The following is a 25,267-nucleotide window of genomic DNA, read 5'->3' as shown; positions in this document are numbered from 1 at the left end:
TGATTTCTGCCTCAAAACAGAATAAAGAGATGAAGATAGATAGTTATTTGAGTGCTAGTTTATATGGATGACTTTGGTAACCTGGATTACGTAATTAAATAACTCAAAGTATCTTGGTTACTATCTATTTCGTGTAGGCCATTTCTTCCCTAGGTATCCTGACATGTCCCTGGAAGGGACGTGGTGTGACGGTGTCTCAGTGTAAGGCTGTTCCCTTTCTTCTCCTGAGATGCTCTTTCCATATATATAATGGACCTGGGGGAAAACCCAGCTGCTTGCTTGAGGACCAGTCTTATGCTGCAGATAAACACAGAAATAGTTAGAAGGTAACAGTGTAACTGTTTTTAAAAAAACTGTGTCTAAACCACTATTTATGAAGTGGTTTGGTATTCTGGATACCTTAAAATATTCCTATCAGGGAAGATTTGCAATCCTTTCATAGGGATGCACTTGGAAAAAAAATCAGGTTCTTTTCCCTCCCCACTTAACATGCAAACTGCAAAATGCGTTTTAATACGAAAAAAAATGTTGAGGTGAATAGTTCCCCCATCCTTCTAACCTCAGAAATTAATCAGGTTAAGCTTCAAGACTTAATTATTTCAGTAGTATAAAATATTAAGGGATGAACTTAATTTCTGTCAATTCATCAGGTCGCATCTACATAGAAAAAGGTAACTGGTTGAAATTTGTAAGTCATAGTGAAAAAACCCACTCATACATGTGTAGAGATACATTAATAAGCTGATTCTGTAATATATATCAATTCTGAGGCAATTTTACCATAGAAGCAGCTCCTGTACCATCTTCCAGCTGTAGTGAGATTCATATGCTTCTATCAACTGACTGTGATACTATAAAAAAAAAAACCCAAAAACTTTTCTAGTTCGTAAGGAATGTGGTGTATATTTTGAATCTAACCAAAATAATTAACCAGTAATTTCACCAAAGGGCAAGACTGAGTTTTCAGCAGCTTTTCTCCAGAAAACTGGTGTGTGTGAGTTCAGAAGTATCTTCTACCAGCTTTTACATTGCTTTTTAAAATGATGATGCACAGAATTAGCTGTATGGGTATCAAAATAAGCAAGAAAGAACGGCTAAGTAATTCTTACTTTTTAGGTTTCTGTAATATCATCTCAATGTAGAGGCAGTGAGCATGACCAGGCCAGGCTGGAGCTGTGTAGTGCAACTGATGAAAGTGAATTAATAAAACCACTGGACCGTGAGCCTGTGAGAGTGCAAGTTTCTGCTGGTGTGCTATAGGCATAAAGGAAATAGTTTCTTAAATACCATTTCCATTTTTGTTTAAGCTTTTTGCGAGGGAAGCAGCATGCTGTAGTTCACATGATGTTAATTTTATGATTTCTTCTTTCTCTTGGAGCTTGTATAAGGAATGATGTAGTTATCCTGTAACTGAGCATTTGAACTTAATTGTGTATGCCACTGTAGTTTCAGTGTTCAGAAGCAAATAGATAATCTTTTACTTGGGTTTGTTGTGATTTTTTTTTTTTTTTTCACAAATCATTATCCTTTTCCCTCTGTATACAATTTCTTTCCTTTATGACACAGTGACCATTTCTGAAGGCACTAATACTGTGAGAACCAGAGGAGGAAATAGTCATGGGACATGTGAATCAAGGATATTTCAGTTTCTGAAGACTTGTACAACCTTTTGTCTTGAGAAATAAACACATAGTTTTGTGAAGCTGTGAAAGTGAAAGACACTAAATACATGCGTATGGTGATTCCAGAGGAAGTCCTGGCTTGAGTTATGGATGCTTGAAAATGATGTTCCAGTAGGAAACAGAACTCAAATTTTATTCAATAGAGAGGTTACTGAAATTGTACAGGAATAGTGACTGTGAATGTGTATATAGTGTCATTTGCATTTTAAATTTGTCTAGGAGCATCTTGGGGGCATCTTGTTTTCTTCCATTTTAAAAATCTGAATAGCACCTGTAATTAAGGGAGAAAACTGAGCCCTGGAAGCCAGGTAGGACTTCCAGCTATTGATCTGTGCAAACCCGGTTTACGCTGTCAGGGGAGCAGCAGTCAACTGCTGAGCTGCTTTGTCACTGACATAAGCTGAGAGAGGATTTTTTTTTTTTTTTTGTCTATACTGTTTATACACCAGTCTATAGACCTGCTGGCTGGTTGAATTTTAAAGAGTGCGGAGGTTTAAAGACTTGTCCCCTGAGGGATGCTCCTGCCAGTTGGGAAGCGAGCTGAGGCTGCTCCGCAGAAGTTGTGTGCACGTGTGCTGGCCGGGGGGGCCCAAGCAGGGCTGGGGGAAACGCTGTCCTGCAGCTCAGCCCAGAAAATGCTGCAAAACATACCCATAATTTTCAGGTTGTTTAGTCAAAATATTGAGCTAATACCTTTGGTTTTTTTGTTTTTGTTTTCTCTTTCTTGTGTGATAATTTATTCTGAGAGAATACAATGGGGAACATGAATGAATACATTTCCATACCCAATTCTGAGCCAGTGCTAAGCTCACCAGGCAGCAATTAAAATCCTCAGTAGTAAGGAGAAAATGACTTCCGATAGTGTGAGAATAGGTGCAGATTTGGAAAGAGAATTTAAACAGTGTGTAAAATACTATTTCTTTGGAACAGGAGAAACAAGCTGTGTGAGCCTGAAGTAAGAGACTATTTGGAAATGTTTGGGAAATTTCTGAGTTAAAAGTTTTGATTAGCCTGTTGTGCTTGCTTTCTTTGTTAGAGTTTACTATTACTACTACCAGCATTGGGTATGCTTGTTTCCTGCCTACAGAAATTAAAATGTTTACCTGCCGTATTTGTGTTTTGCTGCTCGCACTTCCACGGTGGCCACTCCCAGCAGTCAGGATGGTGCTTGAGCAATTTCTTTTGGAGACCATTATATGTACGGCTATTGTTCATAATTAAGTTGTTAACTTTTCTCAATACACAGTATCTAGCTTTCATATTCTCCTTTGTCTGTGCTGACAAAGTTCCAAAGATTTATTGAACTCTGTTATGTGACTTAGGAATTCTAGAAAAATTGACTTTTCCACTTCGTACTGTATGATGATTTACTGGGGCACATCGTATACCTTTAAAATGTTGCAACTAACATGTGCATATTGTATTCAGAGGCATCTTTTTCTTGAACGATTTGTCCCTTGCTGATTAACTTGCATGAGTTCTTCATGTTTTACACTATGCACTGAGCCAGGCAAATGTTTGAAGTAAATAGTCATTGTGGTGTATAGGAATTTAAATACATAATTTCCCCTAATGGGAGTTGACTGTTCAATATGCAGTAAACAGAGAGTTTGGGCTGGGGACCACTAACATCTTAGATCAAGTTCTTAAACCCCTGTGTGCAGCTCTGGAAACTTGCAGTCAATATGCATTTTTCTGATAAAACACACCTTGTGGGATAAGCGCTGTATCCAGCGGTATATCTGTCTCTGCTGCTCCCCTACAGAAAGGGAATCGTGTAGCTTTGCTGACGAACTGTGTTGACATCAAGTGGCTCTTCTTAGCTGAAGCGTTTCACAGAGGGTTTGTTTTCCTAGTTGGGAGCAAGGAAATAAAAACTCTTTTTCTGGGATCTTGAAAGGTCATTGTTTAATATCTGCAGCTGACTGACTGATCTGGTAATTCATTACTTTTTATTTTATTTTTTTTTTGTAAAGAAAAATGTTGACTGGTTTGAGAGCATTTTTATATTTTAATTAACACATTTTATTTGCCACTAAACAGCTTCTTAAATAAAATTCTGCAAGAAAGAGTGACATTATCCTTTCATATTATGGTAGGAAAGTAGAACCGGTGGATTTCCCCCCCTTCCCTTTATTAATCGCGAGGCTTGCTTGTGAAACCCAAAGGGTTAATCATATAAATTTCTCCTTTGGACCAGCAGACGATTTCCATCATTTTCAGCATTTGACTGTGGAACATGTATAGAGTTGTTATACCTCTCTGTAATTCATTCTGCTGCCAACTTCATTCCCTTTTCTCTGCCTGCATTTTAATTGAAACAACATTTGTATTTTTGAGCCAGGATCTGTCAGAAGTCCCTGTGGCTAGTCTGTGGTACAAGTAGCAGCAGACGTGGCTTACCCATATGGTGTGGTGCTTCTTGTAAAATCCATATGGCCTTGTTGAAGGGAATCCCAGCGGGGATGTGAAGGGTGTTAATACCCTTCAGGCCAGGCCTTTCCCTCCTGGGGCTTCTATGGCATTGTCTTTGCAATCTGCCAAAGCACAAACTTAATTCCTTTTTAATAATCAATTATTTCAGTCCAGGAACGTGTGCTGTATTTTTTGCAATCATATATTCCTTGAATTTATTATTTGTTATGAGTATTTTTCAGTATTTCTTAGAAGCAAGCTAGCTTGCTAGCACATGCAAATAAAGCCTTTTCAAAATCCTAACTTTATTTCTTTTGCTTGTATTTACAGGAAGTGCTGAATAGCATTCCAAAGTTCTGCTTTCCTTTTGACATTGCAAGGTATGTGTTACAGTTATTGCTTGTTTAAAAATATTTAATAGAAATGATATTTAGCCTAATTGCAAGGAAAGATTTAAAGAAAAGGAAAACGTATTGTACTGCTTAAACTTGCACCTGCAGATGAGAAGAACATGTCCTTTTGTGTTCAAGTAAGTATGAAATCACTAGTAGGAAATTACCACAGCAAAACGCAACCTTTACAGAGTTTTAGGGATGTCTCTTTCAAGGCAGAGCTACATTCCGGCCCCCAGGTTTGTCCATTATAATTATAAACACCATCTGCATTAATATAAGGATATAACATAGTTTCCTTCAAATGAAAAACATCATAAAGAATGTTACTGTGCACCAGGAGTACCGAGCAGTACTGAAAACATGTTGTTTGAGTTCAAAGAAATTAAGACTTTAATTGCATGGAAGTAACTAAATTGATTTTTCTCAGAGAAGAATCAGGACCATTATTTATAATTAACTATCCCTTACCTTTCTAGTATCAATTAATAGTGTGGCGTCCATCTAATGCCAGCCATTTAAATTGCTCATATAAAACGTTTTTATTAATTGAAATATTTATTTAGGCTTGTCAAAATGATTAATGGTAATTAATTTAATCGGTTGTACTCACTCAGTTTGGAAAACTCATATTGTCCAAATCAGCAAAGATTGAATTAGAAGCTTGATTTGCATAATTAATGAAAGATACACCCGGTTAGTGTGCGGGCTGAGCCGGTTTCAGAACAACGTTGGCATCGGTTGTAGATGGAGACTCAAAGATGAGAAGCATCTATCGGACGCAGGAAGCAACTATCTGTGGAGTAAAAGGTGGCGTGTGTATAGAGGAAAGAAGAGAGGCTTTGCAGAAACACGCACTGGCAAAATAAAGATCTTCATAAACACAACTTCCCTGAAGTAAACTAGGTTCATTTAGTCTTTTATAGTTGAATTTAATTAAGTTGTTTGGGTTTTGAACGGGTTAAGCTCACTGTCCTTTAAGCTGTTTTAATGACTTAACTAATACAGTTGTCAGTGTTGGCTTTAAAGCATTAAAGTCTTTAATGTGCTTAACATATGTACAGAATTCTGTTTAAAATTGATAATGAAGATGAATAATGGAAATAAAATTTGAGGATAATAGAAAAAGGTGAGGTTCTGTTGCTGCCATCCAGTGGCAAGAAGATAATCAGTGGCAGGAAATAATTATTTTCAAATAACCCATCTTGCATTAACTATTTCTGTTGAACCATGTAGAAGACATAGTTGCTTGTATGAGATGGATAAGCTTAATCAAAAAAACGTGGGAAATGACAAATTTATAACATAGCCAGGTATATTTTAGCTGACTATCTGAAGGGGAGGGAAAAACAGATAAAAAAGAAAATAAAAAGTTATGGGATGTTTGTTGTTTCTTAATACCCTGTTGTGCCCCTGTCCCAGAGGTGCTTTTTGACTCTTGGTCTCATACTGGACTGGAGAGCAGTGCTCTCAAAGGTGCAAAATTTCTACATGTTTCATAAATCTTGGCAGTTGGGCAGAGGAAGGAGAGGTTCTTGGAAGCTGGGATAGACCGATGAGGGGAACAAACCCAATGTGTTCGGTCTGGCTGCCGACTGCTGGGGCAGCACCGCCGTATCTTTAAAATCAGCCACCACACTCGCAGCTTCTTGTGTAGCTGGGAGCTGAGTTTTAGGGGATTTGTGGAAGAACAAGAGACAATGAGGCATCATGAGAGTATAAAAGAGCACAGACAAGGAGGAGGGGCAGAGTTACTGTGGGGAAACGGACAGAAATACTGGAAGCTCGTTCAAGAAAGCAGGCAACTGTTTACTGGCAAGCTATTTGTGCAAATAACTTACTAGCTGTGCAGTGTATGTGCCAGTTACTACTCAGTTCAAACATTTCCTATAGTGGAGACATCTATTACCACCTTTTTTAAGGAAAACTCTTCAGTTTTCTTCCGCTTTCTCAGTTTTATTTTTTGTTTTGAAATTTAGACTGATAAAGAAAAGCATAGAGAAAAACACTGCTGTAGCTCCTTGTTTATGTGGCTTTTTTCCAATGGCCCTTTAAGATGTGACAAGCATTTTAGTTTTTGTCTAGCCATAAACGTGCTTTTCACTTGTTTGGTGAATATGTGTATAAAGACATAATTTTTTTTTTTCTTGGATAGAGGATCATGATAGACCGTACACTAATACCCCCAAGCATTTTACAGGCAGTTTCAATGACAATTTCTGTACAGAATGCTTTGATTGAAGTGAAACACGAAGTTATCTGTTTCATTGATTGAGCGTACTGTACTTCAGAAAGCATAGTTTCTCAACCTGTATTATGTGTACTCTTCTTACATAAACCGCTTCAAGCAATATCTGATCCTACTAAGAGCTAGAAGTGACCACGGCAAAAGTGGTAACTTCCACTGATGCTGCTGATCAAGATGCCTACGATAAAAAAAAACGTGACTCTGTTCCATAGATTGCTTCTGGATTCCTGCTGTACAGCAGAGCTGGAGGGAACGGAGTGGGTTTTTTCGGTTTATAGCTAAATAAAACTCATCACAGTAGGAAATCTATATTCTTCAAATTACAGAAATAGGAAAGTTAAAGCACAATGGTAAGACTGTTGTCACCTGATTTCCTGCACCTCACCCGTTATCAATTAGTGAATGAATTGGGAAGTGCATGAAATGAGAACATGTATTTGATTTTGCTTTATTCACTATACTATAGAGATCCAGATTTGGTTCTTACTATTTGACGCTGCTTTACATCATCTCACCAGACATACTTACTTTATCTTTTATGCAGATGTTATAAATAGCTGTACACTGCTCATTCTAAGTATCAAAAGTGTGTACTATGGATGGTGATTAAAAATCTGTAGGTAACTTCCATTAAGCTTAAACTGGAAGTCAAGACGAAAAAAGGCACAATGGTGTAATGTTTTGACCATGACTTAAACTTTGAGTTTTATATATAACTTTTATTGAAAGCAAGCACATAATTTCGTTACTGCTGGTTATGGCTTACATTTTATTTTGAAGGGGTTAAGAAACGATTTGCGTCATAGAAGTTCTTGAGCATTTGCTCCAAGAACCTATGTCTCTTTTGTGTGAATAAATGATTTTAGGCTTAATAAATGGCACAATTGTCTAACATTCTAACAGTCTGCTTGTAGATATTTATGAATAAGTTCCCTTTTCTCTGCTGCAGCATTCCTTTCTTTCTTTTCATAGGGAATAGGAGGATTTAACATTTTGAGAATGTAGGGATTTTGATTTCCTTTCAATGTTTGCTAAACTAATACTAATATATCAGAAAAAGCACCTTGTCTGCTCTTTTGTTCCTTGAATCCTTTATGAAAATTCTGCATGGCTTTCTTCACCTCTCTTTCTCCAGCAGTTTTCCCTATTTCACGCTCAACCCAAAACTCGGGTATTACTTTGCAGAGAGGCCACACCTTGATCTCTGCGTCCATCAGTTATTGATGACTAGTGAGCAAGCAACTTGTCGTCTTCCTTGTGGACCAATTTCAAATTCAGACCTAAGTTGTGCTATGTCACTGCTTGACCCCTCAGTTTTACCTGTGCTTTGAATCTCCTTCCGTTCCTCTGCCTTTTCCCTTTCAGGCTGCGTTTCTTCTGCTGAATGTGTAGCACATGTGCGTTTTTAGCTAAGACACTTTGGAAACTACCTGTACGATCAGCATGGGGACAACGTTGTGAACCTCATTAATTTCCCCTCCTGTGCTCACCCGGTTGTAGGGAAGTGGTGTATTCTGGCGTGTGAGCAGTGGCTCTGATGCTGTAGATTTTTCATTAGCAGAATATTGCTCAAATATGGGAATTACTGTGCGTATTATTTAACTCATGATCTATCAGAGTCGATGAGTAATGATGACACTCTCCTGTCCATGGCTAATGCTGTTTCTGTAGGTGTTTCTGGTAGAAGTCTCTGTGCAGGAACACATCTGTGATCAAGACAAGTGCAAAACAATGGCTGTAGAGATCACTGGATTTGCACATCTTGTGAAAGACAAGTGTAAGATATCTTACACAAAAATTTTTGCCTTCAAAGTAAATAGTTGAGAATGAAAAGTAAATAATTGTAAATGTATTGCAAGCTGTACAGATGAGGATAAATAAACTATAGCATGTCCTGTACGCTTCAGTCATTCCAGTCAGTTTGCGAGATGAGTTGTGAACTCAAAAACGAAGCAGTAGTTTTATACAATTGGGTTCTTTCCATCCTTTATTTTGTTGTACTATGATACGTGTGTATGTAATGTAAAAACGTACGTGTAAGAGAGAAGTCTTTGTAAGGACAATTATTGGCATGAATTGTACACTGTTTGGTTTGCATGTGTGTGCAGAAGTGAGCCTGTCTGAGAGGAAACGTGGGCGTGCTGAGGGAGCTGCGGTGTGCTCCGACAGACCCTGGGCCACGTACGGTGGCCAGGGCCCATGGACAGAGCAGGCTTGTGTTGAGACTTAAATACGCCCAGTTAGACTCTTTACTAACTAGTTGTGGTTTCTTTTAATGCTTCTGTTGTTTTGAAAATGTTACTCCAATTATAAGTTAGCTATGCTTTTTGTTTGTGGGAATTTCCATATTTGGCTTTGTACATTTTCATATCTTCTGCAGTTTTCTTCCTGTTCCTTTTCTTTCTGATGTGTAAGAGGCTGGGGTTTCTGGGAAGGAGAGCTCAAGTCAGAAAGCTCAGTTGGAGCAGAGGAGCCCTCCACACAAGGAGCCTGAGCTGTGGAATGGGCTTGGATCACGTGGATCATGACGTGGTCTTGGAAGTGGAGAAGTCCCTGAAGCTTAGATTTGGGGGTAGCAATTAGTTGAAGAGGATGACCCAGCCTAGGGTTACTGTCTCTCCATCAGCTTGTACCACTACCTTAACATCTGGTTTTCAAATTCCTGCTTGAAATGGTTTCTAATCTATTCCCTGATCTGGGGAGAGTTAGGATGAACGGTGGTTAGGGTTTGCTTTTCAGCAGCAGATTGGGAGATGAAATACGTTTGAAATTTTCAGATTTAGGTAGCAGCCACCAAGACTTTAATCAGAACTGTATACTTTAGTTACATTGGTCAAGTATGTGTATGTGACACCTTATAATTAATGATAGCAGTTACTTTGTTTTCTTTTAAAAATAAATCATCAAAATCTGTATTCCCATGCATAAGGTCTTTCATTGTTTGAAACTCACTGAAGAAATGAACTCTCAGAAAAAACTCTCTGAAATTCAAAACCGTTTAAAACCTCCTAAAATTTGAAGAAAAAAATAATTTCAAACATCTCTGTCCTAAACAGATTAATTTGTAAGAAGAACAGCAATTCTTATTGAGAACAAGGGATAAATTTAATGATTAGACATGCTGGTTTTTGTTTGAAGAAGAGATTTAATTCCTGCTTTAATCAGCTCTCTGAAGGCAGCCTTAAAATGAGGCCTGAACAATGGCTATAGTGTAAACAAAAATCTTTAAAATTACTCTTTACCTAGTCCATGAGTACCAAAGAGCCTTTTCTGCATTGTGTAGATACGGACTTAGAAAATTTTAAAAACTACTTTTATTCCTATAGTGAACTGTAATAACCTTGAAAGGGCCCATTGTTGTCTGCAGGGTTAATAAGTGTTTACACGCATTCTTTGCTATTAGTGATTTATTATTGTTAAACTAGGATTAAATCTAAGCATAGAGGGCAGGAGTTGAAAATAAGTCAAAACAAGGCAGAGGAATGAGTGTGGAGAAAGCTCAGTGATGGCTGGGAATGGTTTGTGCCTGCTCTCCCCGCACAAGTGAGTAGATCACGCTCTTCAAATAGCCGACCAGACTAGCGTTTTGGGGAAAGTTTTTGAAGCTTGGCCAGTTGATCCTGTGCTCCAAGAGGAAGTCTAGATAACACTTTGTGTAGGGAATTCTGGTACATACTAGCTGCATTTTTACCTGTGTTGATTTTCAAGTTAAGGGAAGGCTTGAGAGGCATCATTGCTGTGGTTCAGGAGCCGTGCCAGGAGCTGCTACTTGCCTCTGAAGGTCAGACTTGACTTCTGAGCAACCTGAATGCGCCGCAGTGAAACAGAGGGGCACGCGCCCCAAGTCACACAGCTAACATTTGTCCATATTATGGTACATGCAATGTGTATGTTAAAACTGTAGTGCTAGCGCTTTTTGAATGTTTTGTGTCTGGTTTATACACTGTGGTTATCTATCGAAATCTCCAGTCACCGTTTTTTGTTTCTGCAAGGCTTGCATATCGTCAGTTTTAGTTCCGATGAAGAGGAGTAAAAACCAGGCATCCTTCCTGCCCCCAGATCATAAGTGGAATTCTCAAATTAGAAACCCAGAATTAATTCAGTATTTTAAATTCTGATCAGTAAACATGGTCTGGATGGATAGTCACTGACTTCTGGTAGCTGTTCCTTTGAAGCAAATGGGACCAAATGCAAACTTCCAGGTTCTTTGTGGAGATTCAGTTTTAGCCTTGGAGTTTTTCTCAGTTTGAAAATCTGAAACATGCTGCTTACATCTCCTTTTAAACTCTGTGGGAAGCAGTTTCCAAGCTGGGCTGCTTTTACACTGACTGTCGAAACATGGAGTTGTCTCTCCTAAAGAAGCAAAGAGAAGATGTTGAGTTGGAGGTGGTGAGATGGTATTGGAATTCCCTCCCACTGAACTGTCATAACTTGGCAGAGCTTTTTTTAATAGCAAATATGAGAATTTAAATCTCATTTTTAAAGTGGTCTTGTGTAGTGACATTTTTACATATGCTTTAATTGCAATACCGGTTATTTTCCCACGCCATCTTCAGGTTTTGGGAAGGGAGACAGCAAATAACTAAAAGCAAGAGATCCTAACTGATGTGAGATTTTGGGGCAAAGGCGTCGTTTTCAAGCAGTAGTGGAGCGGTCGTTTGCCTGACATAAACGTTATATGTATTTGAAAGCAACAGTATGTTAAAAGCAACGCCTGGATAGATGGGCATCTATTAACAATTGCTTTTTGTGAATTATCAATAATCTCTTTGGGTAAGATGGTGCATAGAGACCTCAGCCTAACCATGCCAGGTGTTTTGCTGTGTATGAAAAAGCCAATTGTGGCTGCAGAAAGCTCCAAGCCTGACGGTGGGATGCAGCAGCGCAGAGGGGCTGGGAGCAGGAGGCAGCCGAGGTCGCTGTTACCGGCGCTACCGACTGACCAGCTACTGCTGCATTACTGTGTCGGCCCCCGGCTGCAGTCTGTGCAGGGATGCTGAAACCATACTGCGGGTTTCGGTGGTGAGCTGCTCTCAGGAATAGAACGGAAAATGCAAACATGTGAAATAACAAATTGCATCATTGGCAGGGGAGTAATAAGGCATTGTTATTGATGGCTCTCTATTGTATCAGGCATAACATACCGGCAGCATGCTAGCTACGCAGAACCTGAAAAATGAAGGACTGGGTGAAAGCCGTTGAGCATTTACTGTGTTTAAAGAGCACACTAGCACACTTTCCTTTAGTTTTAATTAAATCTTGAAAGGTCCCTTCCAATCTGAACCGTTTATAATTCATTCTATGCCACATGTTACCTCTCCTGGCTGAACATACCAAGTCTACCTAAAGCTGATTCTCTTTGGGAGATTTTGGAAAATTGCTATAGGTATTTCTGTGAGTAAACTTCACATATAGTTTATTTGTGTTCTAAAATGCTTACATTGAATGTATTTTGCAATTTCTGTGAATATCACTGAAATTTGGCCACAATGAAAAGCAGGTCCATCCTGTGCTTTCAGTGATGCTCTGTCTGCAGCTGGCAAACTGCACAAGAGAGAAAGGTGCCTGGCTTGAGAGCATAAAGGAGATAAGTCATGTCATGGCACTGAAGACGCCATTTCTTTAAGAAGAAATTTGGAAAAGGTTCATATTGTCAAGCAGGGTGGGGGGTCAGGAGTGGAGGTTGGGACTGGGACCTGGAGATGAGTAGGAGGAGTCAGAGGTGACACCGGTGGGGAGGTAGGAACTGAGAACAGCTGAGGGAGTGCTGGCTGAGCAGGGTTTGAGGTTAAGAGGAGCTGGAACATGAGGCAGGGAAATTTTGTGTAAACTTACTCTGTGTCAGGTGGGTACATGTTTTGATACAGTCTTGAAGGTATTCATTATTATTATTAAATAATAAATTATTATTATTATTAAAATAAATAAAAATAAATTATTATTTTAGCTATCGTGCTGTTTGTTCTTGATTATTTTCTGTCTCTTGCATTTCTAGAATAGAAAAAAATTGCCGTGGAAAATGAACTTAGCAAAAAGTTGTTTGTTGAGCAATGTGTAGTGCAAAAAAGGGGGGGAAGATGTGTGTGGGTCCGTGGCAAGGCTATGGGTTTAACCAACGAAGCTATACTGAAGGGAGGGAAGCAAGTTAGTTTTCTGATGGCTGTCTGAAGCCAAGCCTGTATTATGACATTTAGTAAATTATTTGTAGAATTTCAAACGTGTGTTTTGGTTACCACATTGTTGAGGTGTGCTCAAAGCCAACAAGCTGTGTCAGGCTTGTACTGTCTCTGCTTAGGCTGTACTTAGGAAAAACCATATGAAATGCCCCATTCTGTTCAGACCAGAGGCCAAATCCCATGGAGCACGTCAGCCGGAGTGTGGGGCCGAAAGAAGAATGCGGGCTCTTCTGTGTCGAGGGGAGGGAGTGGGTGCAGGAGGCAGCCTTGGAGGGTGGTGAGAGAAGGTAGTGAAGTTTGAGCATGGAAATGCATGAGGCCAATGACTTAAATGCTCATGTTGTATGTGATTTAATAGTTTTATGCTCTGTATCTAATTTTTCAGGGTGTCCCAAAACCAAGTAGGACAGCATTTTACCTTTGTGCTCACCGACATTGAAAGTAAGCAAAGGTTTGGATTTTGCCGTTTGACATCCGGAGGCAAGGTCTGCCTCTGTATTCTAAGGTAAGTTGGTGTAAGAAAAATTGAGTCAAGGAGTGAACATAGGAAAAATACAAGAAAAAAGTATCTTTTGCAAATCCTCTGATAATGTGTTTTATTTCCCTATCTGGGTGTCATTTCTGTTGCCATTGGTTTCACATGAAAAGTGGTCCCAAGCCCCATGTGATGGTATTTTTATGTGAGGCTAAATAATTCTATTTAAATAATAAGAAATCTCTGCTTAAAAGCAGAGAATAATACACTGCAGCTTTAGAGGCTTTGAATATTATGTGGATATTTTTACTTTCTAATGAAATCTTTGGCAAGTATCCAGTCAATTTAACAATAACCTGCAATATTCTGTATTCCTCTCCTTGGAAATATGATTTTCGGGGGTATTTTCCATGTTCTTTGGCCAGGCTATATCTAATATAAGAAATGCCAGAGCCAGATAATTCTCTAATAAAGAGCGTGCCACTTTGTTGCAGAAGAGATACGATGAAGAACATGACCCCAGTGAAATACTTTGTTTCTCTGCCTTTTCCTTTCTTTTCCCATAAGATAATTGTTTTGGTAATGAAAAAAACAATTGTTTAGCTGTCCTAAAGCCCTTTTAATTAAATTAATTAAAAGGCAGAGGGCTTTAATTAAAAGGCAAATTTGCCACTTCAATTAAGAGCCTAGCAGCCTGTAATGTCCATAGAGGAAATGGGAACAAACAGTTCAGCAGCACTTGAGGAGAAGAAGATTGAAGTATAATTGCCTTCAGAGCGAGACTCCCCAAACACAAGGTGAAAGCAGAGCCGTGTGCTGCCAAAGAGCCAAACCCATTGGCAGCAGAGGGGCATCTCGGAGAATTTTGGAAAGTAAGCTAGGAAGCTTATGGAGAAAAGCAGAAGATTTGGACAATGTGGAAGTCTGAAAGTCATGGTAACTGTCATTAGGATAGACCACATGAGTTAGGGAAATAAACCCAACATTGACTTGTAAAAGAACACACGAAGGGGAAAAAAGGACCAGACAACATAAACACTTGCAGAGTAGTGCTTAAAATTATTGGAAATATCACATCAAGACTTTTATGAGCATTTAAACACATTCCAAACTAGTGTTGAGAGCCAGTACAGCTGACATTTTTCGGCAAGTAATTTAAAAATAAGTATTTACTATAACTATTGCAAAAAATAATAATCACTAGCATATAATAAAAATAGAAAAAGGAAAATACTTTATTCTGGAAATTAATTGACTTTCTGTGATCCTGACAATACTACTTTAATGATAATTCAGAAAGATTTAATTCTTAGGATTTTGGAGTGTATAATCCTTAACCCTTTTCTCTGTAATACCTTTAGTTGATATATCTTGTTAAGGCCCAGAGAGAGAATGTTTTGTGTATGCTTTTAGCTCTTTTCTCTGAGTTAACCTTTTCTTCCCTCATCAAGCTAGAAACAAAACTTCGTGCTTGTACTCCTGCAACAACAGTCTGTCTGGCTTCTAATGCTATAATAACAAATGTTTAATCAGTTACGTACACTCAAGTATGCACATTTAAATACTGTATGTAGTACTGCAAAGCAAAGGACGCAAATTCTCAGCTGGTGTCAACTTGGGTATTACTTTTAACATTTCCCCACAAGAATACATCAGCTAAAGATTAGTCAATGGTCTCTTATTTGGTAGAAAAAACTAGAAAAATGAAAAGTGGCAAGCTATAAGTTTTCACTGAACTGCAATCAAGGCATTGCCTTTATTGCTTTCATTGTGACAATTTTCAAATTTACAGTGCACAGCTGAATGCATAACGGCACTAGCTTCATAGCGTTGTACTTCTAGCTTGATAGTCTGTTTCTCTCCAGTTTGTGTGTTTGTTCTGTTTAGCTCAGACGGAAAGACTGCGTCAGTATTTCCATCTGATGCGTTGTAGTACCCAGTCTGGTTTCTGCTCTGAATCCAAGATTCATTAGAAAGTGACCAAGTGAAAGAAGACTCACTAGCAGACTTCTTTTGGCATTTTTTCTGGCTTTCCGTTGTACGTGCTTGTTGATCTTAAGTTAACTCAAAAAAAAAAAAATCTTAACAAATGAATGCTGTATTTATATATAAAGAGCACGTATGCATATTCCCACTCGCTCTTTTCCATATATCAAAATAACATAAATTTGTATTCGCTGTGTGTATATACACAGAATGACTCTGATGCATGCGCAATTCAAACTACTCGTCTGACACAATAGTCATAGATGTTTATATAAACACACAAATGGAGGCGTACATAAATACCATGTCTAACTACACATCTGCCTATGCACATACATGTATATCGCCTCAAACAAGAGGAACATATTAAGATTGCTAACTGGGGCTTTAACAAACACAACTAGAGATAGTCAAATACAGGAAAAATAAACAAAATGGTCATAAATAACTAAAAATTTAAGTAAGAATCTCTGAAAAGAAGAGTAGGAACAAGCCAGTCAAAGCGATGAGAAGGAAATACTATGGAAATCTGGGTAGGCTGATGAGTGGGGAGCGGGATGCAGCTTTTCTCTTGCCAGTGTCTGTTGTGGGTGGTACCAGGCCATGAGTTAACCTGTGCCAGGGCAGCTAAAGAGAGAGGATTTCAACTGCTGACCGGGATTCTTAACGGAAAACTGAAGGAAAGATCTGCTTGTCCTCAGCAACCAAAAGCTGCTTCTAAGAGTGAAGTCTTGTAGTTGATGGGACTTTTCTATAGTTCATTCTTCATCTGAAACACCAGTTCAAGGAAGTAATTTCTGAGTTTTCAGCCACATTTTCCTGCTTTAAATTGGATAGTTTGAAACAGAAAATGTACATATAAAATTATTCTGTAAGTTTTATGGAGGTTTTTTTTTTACATTTTATATAGACATGTATATGAATTGTGTAAACAGGATTTTCTCCCTAATCAGGATGTTTGTTTTTTTTCTGAGTTCTCTCTATGTTTATGCAGTGAAATAAAGATTACCTAAGGTACCTATCTCAGGCATTTTTGTTAGAACTTCATTGTGATACAGTATTGTCTAAAACGATTGTGCAGAGCTTGACTGCAGTTGCGAAATTCAAAGTGCGAGGAAGTGCAGAACCATAGGAAGATGAGAAAATAAATCTTGGATTATTCTGCAGAAGTTTTGTGTGATTCCTTTGCAAGTTTTGTTTTGTTTTTTTTTTCTTTAAACTGCACGGCTGCTTTGTGAAGCTCTTGTTATGAATCCTGCTGTGGCACCTCCTCCCTCTCCACAAACTGCTGAGCTAATGCAGCCCCGTAAGAATGAGGGGTACCGCAGTAGGAATATCGTAATATATCTTGTTGTGCTCATATAGTATAATGGATCTTTTCTTCTAGTTTTACTTTTTATATTTTAATTTAAATAATTTTCCCAGTTGAGATTTGAGTGGCACAGTAGAAACTTCAATGTTCACTTTTGAATAGTAGAAGGAGACTTAATTCTTCTGGGTACTGTTTCTAAATATCACTGCTCTTTTCAGTAGGAATAATACTTTCTGGGTTTACATGAACTTGTTTTAATACAAAGTGCAAATAATTTGACTGAAATTTGTTTTGTTAAATATCTTGAAACTGTTGATGGACTCTGAGGTTGACCTTATGTACCCAGAGGAACGCAAAATGCATCATTAAAATACTCAGTCTTAGATTTCATTAATTTTATGACTGTAAAATTGTCACCTACATTTCCAAATGAAATGCTGTAATAAGGAAGACAGGTTTATGTGGTAAGCCTTTGTAGTTCTTCAGTTCAGACCACGCTTGAAGCTTTCTCGCTCTTCCTTTAGGCAAATCCCTTAGAAGCAGAATGTTTCAATTTTACACATTTTGTGTCAATTTTCCAGACAGAAAAGTAGCCCCTAGACATTAGACATTTAGCTACGGAAAGGCAGTTTCCTTAGTTTTATTTGATTACTAGAAGTTAGATTCCTGCTGATAGTTCAGGACTGTTAGTGGTTACCTGACTACTTGACAGAAAACATTTCCTCTCCTTTATTTAACCTTTGACTCATGAATGTAAAAGTTTTATCAGAGCTATAGTAGAAGCACTGGTGAGGTGGAAGTCTACTTACGGCAACAAGGGTTATGCTTGACTTTGAATAAAAGTCTGAGCTCCTGCCTTGTGGCTCATTTGGATTAAAAAAAAACGCTAAGTACGTTTTTAATTAACCATGAAATATCTCGGGCACTCGCTTTCGTGACAGGCAGTGGCTGTACTTTTAAATAAAGACCACTGTATTCTCAACCAGGGAAGGCGTATCTATTCAAACAATATTGCGTATATTTTGGTGTTTTTCTTTATTATGTAGCAACTTTAGCAAAATTGTTGAATGTTGTTGGAGGTTGTTGTATGTGTGCCTTGTATGTTTGTTTCTCAAGCAGTTATTGATTGTAATCAGAGGAATGCAAAGACAATGTGTATGATTAAAGAAAAATGAACAAGAAATTAATAATGGTTTCATAGTTTAAGAACCTAAATTATTTTTATTTGAAGTTTAGGCTTCTAAATACATTAAAATTGAAAATTAAAGCCCTGTTTTTCCTGTTTTATCTACTGTGAAGGGGCTTCATTGATAACCTCTTGACGTTTTCGTAAGACAGCTAATTAATTACAAAATGCACTGCTCATAAATAATTTTATGAATGCAGATACGATGGTAAGGTCTTTCTAGTAGCGGACTTTAATTTTGATTTTACCTGTTGTTAAGGTACACATTAGTGTGACAGTTTTGAGTTAGGAGTAACATATTACAGGCCCTCTCCTAAATTCAGCCATTTCAAAACTGTTTTTTGCAGACAGTGCATTTCGGTACTGACTTGAAAAAAAAATATTGTTACTCAGCCTAACAGATGTCGATGGACATTTGTGTGCTGGAGGACACTTTTCTGTACATAGACTAGTTCTTTGCTAAACAAAGATTAAATAATTTTGCAAGATTTGCTAAGAAGATTCTTCTACCTGCGATGCTTCTGGTGTTTAGCTGTCACACACACAGATGCCATGTACAGTGCTTTATCCAATACAATGGACTGGATAAAGAAGTAAAGCCTATAGCATGGGAGTGTTCTTCTATGAGTTATTCTATTTGCTGGAGTAGTCCAAAGAAATTAATAGGATTATTAACACATGTGCTTGCAAAATCAGCCTGTGATAGAGAGGACAAAATGTTGTTTGACAGCCTTGAGGGTGTTACAAAATAAAGAGAGCTTATACTTGTTCTTTGAATTGAGACTCTAAAATACCACCTGATCGCTGTCTTCATTGTGAGTAAACGCAACCTGTGTTTGTTTCCTTTTGAACGCGGAGATGCATTCCTTATCAGTTATGAAAACAACAAATCTAAATTCTTTATTATACTGAATTAATAGCAATTAGCACGTACATAAAAGCAAAATGTAAAGTGAACTTTTTTTGTTTTCCAATAGATCTTTGTAATATTTTGTTGCAGTAAGAACAGTATAATTAAAAATACTGACAAAAACTTTTGCAATTAAACTGTGCTGTTGAAGAACTGAAGACTGTGTGGAAATGAGAGAGAGGACAGGTCTTGGTGACCTTTGGTGTCATGCCGTATAATGTAATGGAGTATTTGTTTGGATTTCCTTAATTTTTCAGGTTTAAGAGGCATGTTGAAATTATATTAACCTTGTGTCTGTGGTTGTAAGGCTTAAAGCAATTCTTTTTCCAGTCTTTCAGCTCAGAAAGGAAACTGGCATTTTAAAACTATGTTCAAGTAGTCTGTTTTTACAGTGTTTTTCTTTGTGGATTTGTTACACAAAGACATGGAAGTTTATCATTGACCTGATTTTGCTAAGGGAAGAAGTTCTTGTATGAGTACTCTGGTCAGCATGCCTTACCATATGGAAAAAAAAAAAAAAAATCAATCTCCCTTAGCTTTCTGTTAAGGTTCATCAATTTCAAATAATGAATTTGACCTTTTTATGCGTAGACTTTAAAATTGCATTTAATTTTTCTTTTCACAGTAAGAGGGGAGTTGAGATCGTAGATACAAAAAAGAAATATGGTTAACATTTCATTGAAGTAGGTGCATTTATTTTTATAGAATGCTGTTCATAAAGGTTCATTATGAGAAATGAATGATCAGATAAGATTTTATAGTGTTCTACAGCAAAATATGCTGGGGTGGTGTGCACCACTAATGCAGAGGTGGTAGCAAAAGTCTGGAGAGCTTTTAGATAATCTAACCCTTTTGTTTGTCCAGTGTTACAAATATACTTTGCCATATATACCTACCTTGTAGCTTGACTCGGAGAAAACGCTAGAAGAGTGTTGCAGTTCCTGCTGTAGTTCTAGGCTGGTGAAAGTGTTCAATAGCGCTGACATTTGCAGGTGCTCTGAACGCTGTGGTGAACGATTTTGTTTGCATACCTATGCTGTGTTTCAGCGACATGTAAAACCAGGCTAACACGATTTCAGAAGATGATAGAACAGGAGTCCGAGGTGGAAAAAAACTCGAAGATCAGATGTTTTACAAAGGCATGCAGCGTTCATGCCTGTAAGCAGCCAGTGGCCTTACCTAGGTGCAATGAAGTACATTTTATGATTATATAAGAATATATTGAATAGTAAATGCAATAATGTCACACCTTAACTACTGTCAACAATACTAAGCATTAAAAATGCCTGTGAGCATTAAGAGGTTGATGTAATTTTGATTAATAGCCAGTACAGAGTATGGTAAAGTGTGATAAAGACATTAATACAGTGGCTGTAAATGAAATCAGTGCCTCTGTCCGTTGGCTTGGCAAGAGTAAATTCATGATGGGTTTTTGTGTTTTTTGGTTTTTTTTTTATGAATCAGCAGTTAATCATTTCTAAGGATAGCGAAGTAAGATTGCTAGAAAATGCAGAACTGTAACTATGTTCTGATTTCTGCTCTTCTCTTTCTTTGCCCTAAGAATTGGAATCTGTTTCTAAAGCCTTGCCAGCTGCGTACCGAGAACAGAGGTGTTACAAAGAAAACATAACCCTTTGCTGGACTCGGTGGACAAAAGTAGACTTGGCTTCTCCACCAGCCAGGGTTTCCCCTAACGGGTTTCCTTTTCCTATCAGGGAAAACACTTAGATTCTGTATGTATTTCAGTTGCAGTTAGCATGTTTCCTGAAATATATAAATTTGAAATTTTAAGGTCTGTCCACAGCATACGCTAAAGCTTTTAAGAAATGCATTGAAAGTTTGTCTGTGGATTTGCACTGCACTGAATAACAAAGTGTGTAGAATTGTTACATATGGGTATGAAATGTAGTAAAGACATTTCATTATTTCCTTCCCAGTCCCCATTCTAATCTCAAATAACTCATATTAAATGTACTATTGCCATTTTAGTAATATTCTTTGTGATAAAATTCTAACAGACATGAGAAGGTGTGTAATTTGTAAATAGGGAGTAATTTATACTGGTGCTATTTATTTTACCAGACTTATTACATCTCTATTATAGGCTTAAATAGTGATTATGGAAAGTTCTGTAGTATGCGGTCACTGATGGTCACTGTTAAAGGTAACTGCTCTGTAAATAGATGAAAAAAAAATGGAACTGATGCCACTGTGTTTGAGTTTCTTTCCTCGTGCTCTTCAGTTGTGTCTTATTTATCTTGGATTCTTTTTAACTCGCTGAGAGTATTGCGTGCATATGGGCTGCAGTTAAAAGTCTGTAAAGTATTCATGTATTAATGTGCTGTGTGTTTGCAATATTGGTGAATGCTGTCTTATTTTTAGAATTTAATTCCATCTATAGAAATGACTTTATAGAGAAACCAATATTCTTCCATATAATGTGACATCTATGCTATTGCATAGCATTGCACCGCTTGGCAAATACGGGGTACCTGGGCTGCCCAGGTAAAATTGTTTTTCATTCTCCAGGGAATCAGCAGTTCTGGCAGTCCACTGGCTACAACCAGACACAAAATTCCAAAATTGCAAATAACATGATTACTGAAAGCCACAACGATTAAAAATAATGGGAACGTGATTTGGCAATGTTTAAAATGATTTTTTGGTGCCTTTAAAATAATGAGAAGTTAAAGCATTATGAGCTAATCTGTGTTTAACAGAACTTCAAGCGGGTGTCCAGCATAAAGAAAAGTAACTTTGCTGCTGTCTATCAGTGGTGTACCCTTACATTTGCGGGGAAAAGTTTTATATGCATTTTATCTATATATAGAAATATTATAAAAATGTGCAAGTCAGATTAATTGTAGTAGTATTTTATAAGCACTACAAAATATTAATTGATATTTTATTTTTTAATAAAAATTAATTATTTTTTAATATCTTTTAAAATGCTTTTTCCCCTCCTGTTTTAGTTACCTACCATGGTTTGAGGTATACTACAAGCTTCTAAATACCCTGGCGGATTATTTGGCTAAAGAACAGGTAATTTTAGATATTCTATTTCTTTGTGTAAAATGTTTTCCTTGAAGAAGTGTTATAAAGTGATTCTATACTGTTTAAAAGTTTAAAATTCTAGTAGAATTTAGAAGCAAGCTTTTGCATTCGTCATATTGAAATTCAAATAATTTGAACATACAGCTGCCACTGTCACTCAAATCCCACATTAATCTTAAAAAGCTGCTGAGAATATACCTTTATAAAGTGTCAGTCTTAGTATAAACACGTCCTGGGTGAAGTGTGAGCAAAGTGTCACATCACTGGAGATCTGTATGACGTATTGATTGTAAACTGTAGATCTCTGGAACTATCTGATTATCAGTTACAAACACTTTTTTTCAGTACTGCATAAAATATGATGTACTGTTTCACCCTTCATATTAACTAAAAACTACCTCTCGTAATTCTGTCATCTCAACTAGGAAGACAAAATTACTTGCAGCATTTGGTGAAGAATCATGATAGTTTAGTTTGCATATTCATGAGCAATTAGACGTATTCCAGGATTGCGCAGGAAAGGAAATACTGGCATCTGTCTTTACTGAGAACATTAAAGCTATACCTTTCTGCTTTAACTATATTAGTGTACTAGATTGTAATTAAAAAAAAAAAAAAAAAAAAAGAAAAAGCATCAATAGTCAGCCATATGCTGTAGACTGGAAAAGCTGACATTTCAAGAATATATGAACTATAGAATAAGCAATTATTGTGCATTATAGTAAATGGACTATAGAGAATGATGATATTTTATGTAAAAAGAAAATGTAATAGGAAAGTTTGGTGTTAGCTGTGTTTAAATAAAGTAGTGTGGAATACATTTCGGTCTTATAAATGGTATAGTGAGACTTTGGTTTTGTCCCTGATTTCATTGTAATAGTAAAAATTGTTATTAAGGTTGTATTTGACAGAAGGGGTCGGGATTGTCTTCTCCTTTGTTTCTGGCATTGCAGCAATTAGTGCAACCAGTTTAAGTTGCTGGGTTGTAAGCTTGTTGGCCTATGTGCAGAGAAAACTATTTTGATGGGTCAGAAAGTGTTAGCAGTGTATGGGAGTATTTTGTTGTCTTGCCTAGTGCCACGTCTGTCGCTGAGGAGGTTGTTAGAGGAAGTTGCTCCCTCCTGGCTCAGGCGCTCTTCATCTGACCAAGAGCTAGACCCAACGTCTTGTTGGCTCGTGTGAGATCCAGTAGCGTCATCATTCTTGCAACGAGAGGCGGAAGCTTCCTGCAAACTCAAGCAATACGTTTAAAAGCTGGGCCTGGGTTGTCACTCATATTTTTGGGTTTACTTTGACAACAAAAAGAATTTAATCGCTATGAACAAAACCCTAAACTGAATGAAAACCCTAAACCAAATAAAAACTCCATCTGCATCTCTTTCCCAAGTAAATGTCTCTTTTTAGAGATCAAGATGGGGGATCCCGGTTAAACCCAGTAGCTGCATGTACTTTTCAGTAAACCGCATTAACTGTTTTATGTGCTCTGATAAATAATTTTAAAGTATGCAATATAGCTATGTAGCTGCATATTTAGTAAAACTTTGAATAGACAAATACCATGTCTAACAGTTTTAGGAAGACGATGTCCAAGATGCACAGACCAGCTAGACCTGTTAACACTATTTTCAGTAGCAAATAATGTGGTTCACTTAAGGGGTATATGGGAAAATATGTAAGGGATTGACTTAACTTGCAGATACAATCATTTTCTGAGATACAAAGTTGGCCTGAATTTTATACTTAATATTTAAATACTTCACAACAAATTGCAATTGTCTTTCTCATTAAATATATATATATCTTTGTCAATGCATAGTTTGATGTGTAGTAAATGGTATTTAGTCAGTTTTTATACAATAATTAACTACCTTTTAAAAATATTCCCTATAGGAAAATGACTCAAATGATTTGTTAAAATCATTGTATAGCCATCCTGTGCCAAAGGCGAACGCTTTAGTCAGTTTAAGTGTGGTAAGTATTCTCTGTTCCTACTCCTATTACTGACTATAAAATAGTAGGTAAGGTTGAAACAAAAATACCCAGCCTTTGTAAAGAGTAAACTGATGTTGTTGCCCATCATTAACTGGCTTGGAGAACTTTTTTTTTGTGTGTGTGTGTGCAGAGTTTGTCTCTGTCTCATGCTGTTCTCTTAAAGTCATAGTCATAAAGAAGCAGAAATTTGAGTTTTGCTCTGTGGATGAGAAAGTAAACTGCAGTGGGATATGGCAGCGCTAGAACTACTGTTTTGTGCTTCCAGCTGTTTCATGTAGATAATTTTGGTTTCTCCTGCTGTGAATTGGGAGACACTAACTGTGTTTTATTGCCTCTTATGTCTGAGTAGGTAGACTTGCAGGATTGGACAAAAAAAATCTGTGTAAGCTGGCTTCTTTCCCATCTTTCCTTCCCTTCTTCCTACTTTTGCTTGATCATGCAAAAGTGGGGTAGGAAAGGTGGCAGGAGGTTTGCTGCATTACATGAAACTTTCAGCACATCTAGAGGAAAGAATGTGTCCGTGCCCACCTTGCTTTTGGGCAGTGACTTTTTGTGATGTGGGACTGGACATTGATAGTATGGCAAGGTGTGGTGTTGCTGCAGAAATGTCAAAAAGTGAGCCTGTCACTGTTACAGTTCCTGAAGTTTTTAACAGAAATAGCATATGGATGCGTGCCTAAAGACATTTGTAGAGCCTGCATGAAATGTAAAGCCAATACAGAGCTTCTGCTGTCTCTGAGACATTGTTCATGGTCACAGCATCTGTACGATTACTGCACGCGTAAGTGTATGCAAATAACTCTTTCTTGATTGAACTATCACAGTTTACAGGGCATAGAAAGAAATGATTTTATAAAGGCTTCCCTTACACGCATACTGAAAGATCATGAGGTCATGCATTTTGACCACATTTGTCTCATTGCCTGTTACTTTTAACTCATTTATTTTAGAATTGAGCCCAATACTTTGAGTAAAGTAAGCACAGACTCTAAAAAAGCATCTGGCCCTATGATGAAGGCATACAGAAATGGAGAGTCTACCACTTCCATTCCACCCTTGCTGCTTGACACAGTGCTGCCTTTATTTTGTTTCAAATTGTCATATTTCAGATTCCTTGTTAATGCTTTTTTCACTAGGCTCTAGAGGCCTAATATTTTGTCCCCTTGAACAGTGCTAATTCACTGTATTTGAAAATCCTTCCAGTCTCGTGTGTTGTTTTTCACCAGAACAACGTACCGGTTTTTGAGGCTGCAGTCAGAATTGTTTCTGTTGTTTTCTCTTTCTTTTGTCAGTGTAATATTTTTCAAGTTATTTTTCAGCTCATAGTACCTTTGCCAAGAATACTTCTGTATGTCAAATAATATTTTGCTGTCATTAATTGCAGTATTAGTACCAATTCTAATTTGGCAACTCTAAAACACTTTATTAAAGTCCTTTAA

At 37.5% G+C, this 25,267-nt stretch overlaps 1 protein-coding gene across 7 annotated transcripts in view; it reads left to right on the top strand.

Moving 5' to 3' along the window:
* Nucleotides 1-25,267, top strand: part of DENND1B (DENN domain containing 1B) — a 164,829-nt gene that overhangs the window by 54,233 nt on the left and 85,329 nt on the right. For all 7 annotated transcript variants that reach the window (XM_054212001.1, XM_054211999.1, XM_054212000.1 and 4 more), the window contains exons 4-7: nt 4,428-4,477; nt 13,299-13,418; nt 21,755-21,824; nt 23,727-23,807. In XM_054212001.1, coding sequence (XP_054067976.1) covers nt 4,428-4,477; nt 13,299-13,418; nt 21,755-21,824; nt 23,727-23,807 — 321 coding nt within the window. The remainder of the gene's footprint in view (nt 1-4,427; nt 4,478-13,298; nt 13,419-21,754; nt 21,825-23,726; nt 23,808-25,267) is intronic.

This window comes from Rissa tridactyla, chromosome 8 (genome assembly GCF_028500815.1).
Source record: "Rissa tridactyla isolate bRisTri1 chromosome 8, bRisTri1.patW.cur.20221130, whole genome shotgun sequence".
Lineage (NCBI taxonomy): Eukaryota > Metazoa > Chordata > Aves > Charadriiformes > Laridae > Rissa > Rissa tridactyla.
The sequence above is the reverse complement of the archived record's forward strand: the minus strand, read 5'-3'. Positions and strand labels throughout refer to the sequence as shown.